Below are 13,331 nucleotides of genomic sequence, written 5' to 3'. Positions count from 1 at the left end.
AACATTGACTCATAATGCTAAGGCGTCGAAAAGCCGATAACATTTTACGTAATTAACGCAATATGGATAAACAAGTGTCATAAGGTTCCCTTAACTTTTGAGGGACTTTGCATTTATTTATAATCATAGTCCGATGAACCCTAGCCATTTCTGTGTTTATAAACAATGGAGTCCATATCTACTTTTATAGTTACTTCGAAGCTTTTGATACGTGCAAACAATTAACATGTCAAAGTATAAGTGTCTTGTTCCCTATGAATAGCACAATTACTATCAGTCGAGCACAATAGAAGTAATCTTGAAAAAAGAGATAACATGCGACCACATCTCTAAAAAAGTCACCGAAATTGGAATCAATGTTAACAGCGTGACATCATATCTGAACTATTGGCGTGACTTTGTTTGGATGAAGAGAGATAAAGATAAAAATTCTTGGCCACATACAAATGAATATTTCGGTCTCTACATTACTACATGTAGTGTGACAAGTATTGCGTAGTTTTTAGTTGCTAATTCGGCCGCAGTCGTCATTTTACTGTGCGACAAGTAACATAAAGCTCAAGTCTGAAAAGCCAATTATCATGGAAACAATCCTGGATGAAGTTCTCTGCTGGATTCCTCCTGAATGGTTATCATTTCCGTGGGATGCGTTGCAAAAAGGAAATTTCGAAATGTTACTCGGAGTGTGGATGAGCTGAAAGTTCTGCAATTTGTATTAACGGTATAACAGCGCGACTACAACTTCACAGTCAGATTTATTGGATGAAGAGAGAATTAGATGTGCAAACAAGACCAAGTCTGAAGGATTACTTTGGGTTTCGCATACCTTTGGGTATCTGTTGTAAGAAACTGTATATGAAGCAGCTCACATAATCTAATATCACTTGTGTCAGCGCTAGCCAGGTAGTACAATGGCGTACCTTTATGATGTGATGGTTGGACGACTGATGAAGACCTTCTATACCACTCACGGCGGGCACTGAGGTAAGTAAGATCGTCAGGATTGCGATCAAAACACTTCGAGTGGCTCATTTTAATGGCTTCTACAGAAGCCTTAGCGCGATTTAACTTTACTGTAGACTTAATTTTAAAGCTCTAGCTGATAGTACGTTTATTTTTATCTCGAGAATAATTACTCTCCTAATGCGTCTGGCGTCTAATAACGCCAGAAGACTAACTAAGAAAACCAATCATTTTTCACTAAAAATCTACGCTGTTGTTGTTGTAAGTCAAAATCTTTTTTATAGGATAGGTCATGGTCATATCCATTCTAAACTAGACTGTATTCTAAGCAGCGTAAGATTGTATTTACTTTATAGATTATCTTCAAGCAAAGCTAAGTAAACATTGGACCTAATAACGTTTTCAATGGTTGAATAAATTATCATAATTAATGTATGATTGATTACATTCGGCCATCGACACGCTAACGCGAACTACGTGGGTAACTATTTTCATTGGCATGAAGGTCAAACGCTCGCGACCAATGTTAAAGCTAAACGTCAACTATCTTTGAAGTTTAATTATTGTTATTTGTTTTGATTTACCTCTAAAAAAATTTAGCTTTGCATTTTTGATAAATCCAATTTATCAACACGCCGGTACAAATAGTTACTGCTTGGCACAGTCACCAGAATGTTGAAAATACTTAAGGTATTAATCAAGCAACAGCTATTTACAACACACTTTTGGAGTGGAATATTTCTGATCGAGTTTGGTCACTATGCTTTGACACGACTGCTAGTAACACGGGACTACATGAAGGAGCTGCTGTTCATTTAGAGACAATGTTGAAAAAAAACTGCTTCATTTTGCTTGTAGACATCATATGTTGGAGCTGATTTTAACAGCAACATTTTCTTCACAATTAGAACCTGTAACTAGTGGTCCAGAGATAAAATTATTTGAGCGTTTCAAGAAGAATGGCCAAACATTAGTGACTAGTGTACATTAGTGACTATTTAATTGGATTGGCATTTTTTGACTCTGAAATTTCAATTAAAACCAAGATTAAAATAGTGTCAGCCTTAAAAACACAATCTGAACAGCAGCCATTGAATCGTATCCAAATAAAAGAGAGTGATATCATGAATAAGGAAATTCATCATTTCGTAAATCAAAACACACGGTATTTCTTCGAAGCCTTAAACTTGAGTGACGAGTTCTTAGAAACACATCCTGCAACCTGGAATTCGAATCAGTCCTACTTAAGGAGTTTGAATATAGTTCGTACAGTACATATAGTTAATGACACAGCTGACGTGGTATTTCATTAATGCAGGAGTATCTACAATTTGTAAAAAATGATGATGCACTGCAGAGAGTATTACAAGTTGTCGAAGAAAATCGTAAGTTATATCCCAACGCAAATAAAATGAATTTAATACGGACTTTGAATAAATAATACATGATATCGATCTAAATAAAGTTAAAATCGGTTATAATTGAAAATTTAGTTTCAGAATTAATAACAAAGTTTATTGAAATACTGTTAAAATGTTGTAGTTGATTAAATAAAATAAAAAAAAAAAATTATGTTTTTTTTGTTGTCCTTGATTTTTAGTTCATCTCGTGGTGTATTTTTATAGATTATTGTACTAAATAAAGGAAAAAAAAAATGGCTGGAATTTTAATTTTAATATTAAAAGGTCGCTCGAAAAATCTACTTACTTTTACTTGAAGAAGAAGACTCTAGCAGATTCAAAGACGATTTGGTTAACTTTTCAGAATGCTTGTATTCCTTGCGAGACGAATTCTTCGTTGTTGAAGAGTCTTTTTTTCCAGATCTTGAATCAGTCTTCTGAGAGATAGAACTGGAACTAGCTCCTGGATTTTCTTGACCACGGTACCTCTTTGTGGGACTGAGGCGTTGAATAAATCTTGAAACTGCATTTCCAGGAGCTTCCTTCGATTTCTCTGGTCGGCTACGAGACGCCTTGCGATCAGCCATTTCGAAGCTTTCCCTCAGGAACTTTGGAACAACCAGGACCGGTCTCTCTCCTTCACTTGGTGACCGCGTATCTGCAAAAAGAAATTTTTTAGAGGGGTTTGATCTCCTTTGGCTGTCTTCGACTTGCCCTTGAATATAAATATCGTTGATTGGCAAGACAATTAAGAGTCGTACATCTTGGACGTCGGTCATCTGCGGACTGATTGTTATCACTTGCAGCACGATATATACTCTCGATAAGTATGTTCAATTGATCATGAATGATTATGAGTACCACTCGAAATTCCGTCTCATTATCAGTGGAATTTGCTTATAAGTGCGTGGACTATTTCAATGACGCCTAGTGCCACAACCGTTTCCGTCGCGTTAATACTTTACTCACCTTAATATGTTAAATCATCATATTGCGTACGTCCCTATTGAGTGGAGTATGTTACCAATTAAAACTTTTCGATTTGTCATCGAGTTAGAGATTTTGGGTAATTTTTACAGGGAAAACAGAATAGAGGGGATTGTGGTTTGCTTGGAAAATACCGTAGCAGTGTTGGAGGGTCACCAGAATCATATTTGGCTGAAAAGGTATAGTGACGCTAGAACCAGTTCTTATCACAATGACTACATTGCTATACTCGTTTCTTGCATATTGCCAGGGCCGTAAGTGTTTTTTTTTTTTTAGTCTATATCAATATTTCAACACCCAGATGTTTTTTGGTTAAGACACTAACTCTTCTGCTCTTTCAGGAATGTGCCATGCTGCTTAAGGGCCTAATTTTCGCGAAAGAATCTGGCAGTTAGATAACCCAGTGGAACTATTCGAGTCAAGAGTGATATTAAGTTAACTCATCAACAAAAATAGCACGATTCCGAATGGTACCTAATTTATTGATTGTTTTAAAAAGTTATCTGATAATATATGTAAACAACTGACACTTGCAACATTATCTTTAATTTTAATGACTTGTTTCGCTTCACCTCAACAATCTGCAGACACATTTTGTATTACATAGCGAAATCACGCTAGGTTTGTGTTAAACGCGTTAAACAAAAATCGCTGGAGACTTGATAACGTTTATTTGAAGATGTCCTGCAACTGTCTTAAAAAAATGTGATTACCACTTGCAAGCCATGATTATGCTGTAAAGCCCTAGTATCTTTCACTTATCATGATTTGTTTATTGTTTCAGCAAAGTATCCCATAAACAAATCTTCATGGTCCCTCGCGAGTGGCTACAGAATGGAAAGTTGGAGTGCATCTTATACAACGAAATGAAGTTTCATTACCTTAAATATGGAAAATGTGAAGGCCTCGTAATCAAACTTACAGGAGTAAAGGCTTTCTTCGAAAGTTACTCTAGCTACCTGTGGGCCCGAAAGGATTTTGATTGGGCACCAGAACCAGATAAAAAATCTTACCTTGCTGTCTTTGTTCCTTGTATCTACTGTTCTGAGCCCAAATTCTAAGGTAAACAAATAAAATAATTTAGAACAAGTTTAAGTTCCGATGGAGTATCCAAACCAATATCAATAGCAATCATTCATAAAATCGGAAATTTAAAAACAATTGTTATCAAGTGCGACACCTCTTGACGACCCTTTTTATTCGTCCGTATGATGTATTCGTATCTTTAATTGTTAAACCAGAGTGGTTTGGACTTTTTATATAACATCGGTCCTCGCGTCTAGTATAGAGATAAATTGTTAATCTGAAACTTATGTCACTCGCTTATAAATTTACACTAACTATTTACGGTTAAGAAAATAATATTATTTCCCTAATAAATCAATTTTCAAAAGATATGTCTCTCATTTGGTCGCTTGTCTTAATAGTAACAAAGTCTCATTCAAATTTTCCTTTGTTTTTAATAACAATTACGTATTTTGTAATCAAAATTAAACTATTTGTATTTTTAAATAAATATTTTCAAATTTCATAAAATAAAATTTACTTATTTAAATGATACGCTTCGACATAAATCAGTTATCATTTTCTTATAATTTGCCTAATACATTTCTTCGAAACTTGACAGAGGCAACGCTTTTATTAACCCAACAAATTATTTTTTATCCTGCCTAGGCCCAAAATTCGGATTCTATCCATTCTATCTGAGATCGAAGTGATACTTTCTATCCTCGGTTTACCTTTCTATCCTCGGTTTACCCATTAGTGCGCATGTGCGATACTATGCACGTCAGTACTCACACGCATCAAGCTTCAGAACAGCTGTCATGACGCCATCAGTGCAATATCTCGGCAATAATACCACATCAATTGTGATATAATTTACGTAATTTAGTTAATAATTTAAAAAGTTAAATAGTTATAAAACAATTAAAAAAACTAAGATGAGCTCATCTGAAACGTCAGCGATGAGTGACAATGACGAAGAGGGTACTGACTACATTCAAGCTGAAGCCCAAGATATAACAAACAATTTGGTCGCAGCGAAATCCAGCGATAAAAAATTATATAATTTAAAATAATGATAAAGTTAATAATGTTATTTAATTAGAAAATGTGATTTTCTAATAAACTTTTCGAACTGTTGATAAGAAAAATAATTGTATTTTATTTTTTCCAACGAAAATATAAAAATTATAAAATAATATAATATAATTTAAAATAAGTATTTTTGAGGTGGCCCCCCCCCCCAACCCCCCGCCGGGGCTTCGCCCCTAGACCCCACCGAGGCTTCGCCCGTAGACCCCGTGCACAAATCGCTGAGTTCCATTAAACTTTTTTACGAATTTTGGGCCTGGCAGGATAAAAAATAGTATGTGCAACATGGGACGAAAAGTACTACATTTCTGTCCCGGGTATTTACTTTCGTCCCACGTTACACAATATACTATTACGACCTTCAATATACACTAACAGTTAAAACGTATCAAAACAACATTTAATACACATCTTTATTGCCTAAAGTGTCAGTCAGTGATGTACCACATGATCTAAAGCGCGTAATTGTTTTCATTCGGAAACATTGAACTTGGTAATGCACTTGACACGCTAAAACATTATTGACCGTGAATACGCAGTAGAAGCACACGTTCATTAACTCTGTGTACGTCGCACGACAGATCTATCATCGGCAAACAATAAGCTAATTGTTTTGGAACTCTGACATAAATTTGATGAATCATTTGATTAGAACTATCTGACGCTGGATTAAGACGATTCGATTCACGTTATGAGGTTGACAGGAAGATGCTTCCTACTTATTATGACAACAGGGCAGGCCGCAGATTTGAAGATCACTTTTTCTCTGACTAACCAGCAGCATCAGTGCTGTCCCTCCGTAATAACTTGATCCTTCAGTCTCCGATGGAACTAGAATTCGTGACCACCGACGGCGAGCTTGTAGGTACTCAAAATCACTAGAAGTCTCCGGGTCACCAGGATAACCAGTTTCCAGATCACTACCTTTGTCGGATTCTCTCGGTACCTTCAATCCAACACATCTTAACTTGCTGAAGAACTGCTTTATTTTCGTTGCGATCATCATCATCTACTTCGTTAAACGATAAGACGTGCTCGTGTATCACCTGGACAGGTCGCTTAGTCGACTAACAACTCTATGAACCCTCTTGAAAATAATTCGTTTGTTTGGTCTAGTTGAAGGTCGGATCGATATTCAGTCCATGGAAACTTAGAACACAAAACAGTCTGTTTGCATAGAAACAAAGCTCTTGGGCTTTCTACGAACACCTACAAAGTAAGCCATGAGCTATTCCTAGCCTTTTAGGATTGAATAAATTTTGGATATAATGAACTAGTATTTCAGCTTAGCTATCAATTATTTTCAAAATAGGTGTTATTGTTTCTACTAACGTCAAAACTCAGCTACTAATAATGGTGCTCATTCATATATGTTACGGCAAGGTTACTAGGGTAACTAAAATGTTAAACAAACTAAGCTTTTGATCTTCTGAGCGTTGATTATTTTTCTTAACATCAAAAATGTATGACTCCTTAGAAATAGGATTTTTGAATTTTGACATTTTGAAAATTTTCAAAGACCTAACCAGTCTTTTTACGCCTTAGAATATAACATCTACATGAATTAAAAGTGAATTCAGAAATTTTGTATGACGCGCTATACTATTTTATACGTGTATGAAAAGACAACTTTACCTTGTTGCACCGATGATAGGTCAAGAGACGTCAACAAAGTTATAAGAGTGTTTAAAACGTTTAAACTTACCAGTCATTTGGTATGTAAAACCGTTCTGTGTAGTCAAGAAACAGTAATTCTTCTGGAATAAATTCATTTCTTCTAGTCTTGATGAATATCAACTTGTCGAGATAGAAATCTGCACAGAAAAAAAGCCTATTGGTCTACGTCACAATGACGACTGTTTATCTATATCTTCATTAAATAATAACTTACTTATTAGATATTCTAAACTACCACTGCACTCTATCCATCTTGACTTAGGTTGGTTGCACTTTAAAATGTTTTCAAATTCCTCAAACACATCGTCTTGTGAAGGATATTGAGTTTTAGCGCAAAATTTTACCTTAAGGTTTTAACCTTATTTTTATCTGTGTCCTTCACTCATTTAAATGGCACGACTTTATACGGATTAGTCCCATACGTCGAAATCACATCAAACTTAACAATAGCAAACTTTTTTCACGCATGATTGATCATCTCTGAAAGTTGAGATAAGACTGACGCAAAAAGCTCACAAATCGAAAACAAACGTAAGACGGTATATTTATATATACGTATCGTTGATATAGCGATGCGAATAAAAATTTGATCATACTTAGTAAACATTCAAACGTTTAGGATTACTTTTTTTATGTTTAGGACAATTATGAGCTATTTTAATCGTCGTGATAGACAGTGTGGCGCTGAGTTGTTCCGAGCGAGATAAAATACTATACTAACAACCGGACGTGTGGTATAGTATCGTAGTTACTGATTATTATAATAAAAAAATTGTTCAAATTTTATTAGTCACTCGCCTTACGCTCACGTGTAAATTGAACTTAATTAGGGGAAGGACGGGCAAAACGGATATGTTAATTTGAAAATGAAATAACAAATATATATTACAATCATATCCATTCTTAACTTTGGCTAATAATTTTTTGGGTAATTGAAGTTTATAATTAAAGTAAAATAAAAATAATAACAAAGAAATTCTTCTTCGAAATTAAAAAAGTCAATATTATCCGTTTTGCCCTACCAGGGCGGGCAAAATGAATACTCAGGTCGCGTAAAACGAATACTGATTGGAAAATACATTTCAATCAAAACAATCGTCGCAAAAATATCAACCGCGTCCTGAATATGAAGAAAAAAAATCAAATCTGCATCGTCCTTAACAACATTAAACTAAGTACTGTATACTTACGATTTAAAATTTTATTTTTTTTCCTAAATTTCAATATTTATAAAAAAAAATTCCCACAAGTATGCAAAACCAAAGCTTTATCGATAACGGTAAGTGTAGTTACATAATAGATTGATAGATTGCTGTCTAAAATGTTTCTATCGACCGACCAGCGATTTAAAACGATTATTCATTTTACCCGCCCTCTCCGTCTTGCCCGTCCGTCCCCTATATTTATGTGACACAACTGTTTAGAGCATATGTTATTGGTGACCAATTCGATAAGGTAGCTTATGTTTAGTTATACAGTTTACTAGCTTTTACCCGCGGCTTCGCTCGCATGCTAGATGGCGTTGAAGTAGCTAGATTTTGAAATTTCTTGACAAACAATTTTTTTATTTTTCGTAAAAAATAAATTTTTTATTTTAATAAAAAGTATCCTACGTTACTTCTAATTCTCAGGAAGTATTAGACCTCCAAGAATATGTGTACAAAGTTTCATGATGATCGGTTGAGTAGTTTTCGCGTGAAAGCGTAACAAAGAAACTTACATTCTCATTTACAATATTAGTAAGGATGATAATTTGGTCCATGTTTTTAAGAGGGAAAATAGATGTTAATTTTTTTCAGAACTTTCCTTTGAAATTTTCTTTATAAAAAAAAATATGAAAAAATAAAAATCAATAAAAATTTCAGAATACGTTCTCAAATATTCACATGAAATTACCATAAAATATTAACAAACAATAAAAAATTTTATGTGTCAAAAAATTCATGAAATTAGCATGAAAACGTCTCACACCTATTTCCTCCCTTACGGACGTGTTGGAAGATTTGTTTATCAACAGAACTCATGTATCAGCACAGATGAAAATAACATATTACTGTAAAGATATGAGAATAGAATTTTCATAATCATAAAGTTGTTAACATCTTAACACAATTTTGAGATTGTACTGTTAAAAACACTTTCAATAACGCGCTGAAATTGCATCGCGATGTATTTATTCGCCTGATCGATATAGACCGTATTTCTAGGGGAAGGACGGGCAAAACGGATATGTTAATTTGAAAATGAAATAACAAATATATATTACAATCATATCCATTCTTAACTTTGGCTAATAATTTTTTGGGTAATTGAAGTTTATAATTAAAGTAAAATAAAAATAATAACAAAGAAATTCTTCTTCGAAATTAAAAAAAAAAAAAAAGTCAATATTATCCGTTTTGCCCTACCAGGGCGGGCAAAATGAATACTCAGGTCGCGTAAAACGAATACTGATTGGAAAATACATTTCAATCAAAACAATCGTCGCAAAAATATCAACCGCGTCCTGAATATGAAGAAAAAAAATCAAATCTGCATCGTCCTTAACAACATTAAACTAAGTACTGTATACTTACGATTTAAAATTTTATTTTTTTTCCTAAATTTCAATATTTATAAAAAAAAATTCCCACAAGTATGCAAAACCAATGCTTTATCGATAACGGTAAGTGTAGTTACATAATAGATTGATAGATTGCTGTCTAAAATGTTTCTATCGACCGACCAGCGATTTAAAACGATTATTCATTTTACCCGCCCTCTCCGTCTTGCCCGTCCGTCCCCTATAGAGATTTCGTATTGGGTGGTATACAAAGTAATAAGCCTGCTTCGTATTTCGAAAGTCTAGGTATTTTTTCTTCTCTAAAAGCAAAAAGTGTGTTAACTATTGCAATTATGTATCTATCTACTCTCAGAATTTGTTCTCGTGTTTATTAAATATTCTTCCATCTAAGCAAACAATGTGCCAACGCTTTTTCTTTTTTCTAAGAAGTTGGTAAACTACAAGTCCATGCAATGGAGGATTATATTTCTAGTTCATGTCACGAATCGATCACGAAATCAACCGAACCATCACGTTTGTAGCTAATGATCAAATCTTTCTTATCGCTCGTTATAAAACCTGAACTTAGCAATGATGACATTTAACTTATAGCTTAAAAAATTCAAAACAATGGGAATGCATAATTACGTTAATTACTATTTGCGTAGGATTAATCACTTTAACTGATAACTCGCTTGGTGTCAACTTATAACAGTGTTAACATAACCCACTAATTTATATACTTTAATTTATTTTATTTCTTCATTTCTGAAAGTGACACCATTTAGACACAGTGTTTTTTATTGACCGGAAAAATAATGGTTAATGGTAGATACCATTACATTTGTATAGTTCCACAAGTAGCTCATAGTTAGTTTAAGAATCTAGTTAAGAATACTAGTAATTAGTTAACGGGTGGTCTCATTGTTTCTAGTTTGTTTATACTGATGTTCAGGTGAAAGTGTCAAGTAATTGGGAATTTTCTTGTGAAGATAGTGCAAAGAAAATAATGCGCTTTGACTTTAATTTAATTCAATCTGAAACCCGTCGTTCTATTACCCATGTGTTATGTTAACACTGACATGATCCAACATTGTCTGACATTATGAAAGATTGCGCAGAATCTAATCAAGTTATAAAATTCTAAATATAACAATATGTTTTTCAAACAATGCCTAAAGCTATTTGTTGTTGGAGAATGAATCATAATAGCTATCCACATATAATGTTAGTCATTTAGTTCAACAATATAATTTGTTAGCAAATTTTTAAATATTCGGTTGATTAAATTATTATTGAGGTCATCTAGCTACAGATGTCACACAGTGAATATATTTTCCAATGCTTACGAGCCGCTAACTAACATAACCTCCATATATTGTTGAAATAATGAGAAAACAGTGACATCTTTCGCTGAAAATAAAAGCAAATTTTCCGAACCCGCGAATTACAACATTTCATTTATTTTTAAAAAGATCTACATTTACAATTTCCGGTTAAAACTATAAAAGTTGTATTTATCACCTATATTTACATAATTAGAATAACTTATCTATGTTATTGTTTGTTTTGTAATAGGTCACCAGTTTGAAAACAAGCTTACATCATTCTAAGATAACATTCAGAATGCCAATGTCACAGAGATTATAATTGACAATCTACTTACTGTAGGTCAGGTATTTCTTAAATAATATTTATATTATAACGATTAGATGCGAGAAGGTAATTAAATGGTTTTATCGGAAAGTATCCGTTTCCTATCTAGCCATAGATGTTAGATGACATTGAAAGCCGTTCACGGAAGCACTCATTGATAGCAAGCAATACTTAAATAAAAGTTCTATGAAAAGAAAATGAGGTGGCCTAAATGAACGTGTGATGTTCAAGGTTGGTGAGTCTACAGATCAAAAACACAGTATGAACACTGACGTCAAGCAGCGAAAATTAGTTTCTTCTACGCAATGCTAATATTCATCAATCACCTACTACATTGATATTGAAGCTAAGCAAAGATCTTGGCACGCTATTATTGAAAGTGGTCAATTTCAGTCAAGTAGTTTATTTTATGGATTAGCTGCATGCCAGTCCCATGGCTAAGCGGTACAATGCTTGTCATGCTTGCTTGGTACTGGTAAGGCGTGGGTTCAAATCCCGGTGTGAGCTGAAATTTAATTTTCAGTGAACATCGGTGCTCGTAACTCACGCTGGGCTGTACAGGTTTGGGTTTTTCGATGGTTTCCCCAAGCCCTGTGCTACCGGTGGGGCACAGGCAAATGCGTGCAGTTTCCCCAAAGTCGGCCCACCGCCGCATTACTCTCCAGGCTGAAAAAGTATGTAATACCGCCAAACTTATGGATTAGCTGCTAAGTCGCTAGTACCATGCTTGGTAACAGAAAAGGTGTCCGGCCAGCTACGTCCAGTTTTCAAAAAAGCAGCTGAAGCCTTCCAGAAGTAGGTCGCGGAACACACACGTGAAAACTAGTTCCAATATTAGTTTGTAAGCATAGTGCATGTAAACAAACATATTGCTAGTCGATGATGCAAGATACCTTCAGAGTTTTTATTAGTTAAAAAAACTTAAAAACCAATTCCACAGCTGATAGAATATCGAATTTGACTGCTGATGATTCTGTCTTTCTCTGAACTCGCGGCTAAGCTTTTTCCAAGTCATGATAGCGTATTCTTCAGGTAAATTGACGTCCATGTGTGCCATTAGGAACAAACATTCTTCATATGTATCTAGAACATAAACATTTGCTGATTGAAATAACCACATGATAGATCAACTATCTAATAAACATTCTATGAAAGTACGTCACTTACCGAGCTCACATACGAACGTGGCTGCATGTATTGGCCAACTCAGTAACGGAGATGCATAGTTGATAATACGATCAATTGAGAACGGCAGTTCTTCCGCCGTGGGGTAGTGCAAAAAAACGTCATCTGAGTTTCCGAATTCAAGCCATATTTTTGGGACGCTCTTATATGGATTTTGGCCTAAATTAGAGACCTCGTAAAACTGTACAACGGCAAACTTCTTTGGCAGAGTCATCTTGCTTAATCGGATCCTGTTTAGCAGTAAGAAAACCGCGACAGAAAACATCACTTATGCAAGTAAACTATTTGCTTCAGGGTCCACGTATATATATAGGTGCTCTAGGTAATCGAGGAATAAAAACAAGGTGTTATCGTCACTAAACTTTGACACGAAATCACATTGCTTGGTGAGCTAACAACGTGCTCTTATAATGTCCTCAGATACGCTTAATTAATTGCAACCGAGTCAAAACAAAGTCATAATTAGCTGATAGTTGAATCAATCATATTTAGAGTCAAAATTGATTAAAACAGATAATTAATACATAGTCGCGAGGATGCGTTGAAAATGAGTGTACTTCGCATTTTTTATTTATTTTGGTGAAAAAACAACGATTTTTTCATATTTTTCGTCATCAAAACTTCTCCTAGTCGACTCAGATTAGCAATAGCCCCAATTGTATGGAGTCTCTAAAGAACTTAGTCAGCTAGAGCTTTTGCTTTACCAGGAAGGTTCCCAAACTTGAAAGTTAACGGACTTAGTCATTTTTGAGTAATATCTACCAGATTACATCATAGTGTTGATGATCAAAGAGTTGTTCATCATTTTTATTCACTATTCAAAA

The 13,331-nt window shown here is 34.5% G+C and overlaps 1 protein-coding gene across 1 annotated transcript in view; it reads right to left on the bottom strand.

Moving 5' to 3' along the window:
- Positions 1 to 7,945, bottom strand: part of LOC123269761 — a 16,477-nt gene extending 8,532 nt beyond the window's left edge. The window contains exons 1-3 of the mRNA XM_044735597.1: positions 7,339 to 7,945; positions 7,153 to 7,261; positions 2,671 to 3,021 (exon numbers count right to left, since the gene is read on the bottom strand). Of these exons, the coding sequence (XP_044591532.1) occupies positions 2,671 to 3,021; positions 7,153 to 7,219 (418 nt within the window). The 5' untranslated portion in view covers positions 7,220 to 7,261; positions 7,339 to 7,945. The remainder of the gene's footprint in view (positions 1 to 2,670; positions 3,022 to 7,152; positions 7,262 to 7,338) is intronic.
- Between the last annotated feature and the right edge of the window lie 5,386 nt (positions 7,946 to 13,331).

Source organism: Cotesia glomerata, linkage group LG7, assembly GCF_020080835.1.
Source record: "Cotesia glomerata isolate CgM1 linkage group LG7, MPM_Cglom_v2.3, whole genome shotgun sequence".
In the NCBI taxonomy this organism is placed as follows: domain Eukaryota; kingdom Metazoa; phylum Arthropoda; class Insecta; order Hymenoptera; family Braconidae; genus Cotesia; species Cotesia glomerata.
The sequence above is the reverse complement of the archived record's forward strand: the minus strand, read 5'-3'. Positions and strand labels throughout refer to the sequence as shown.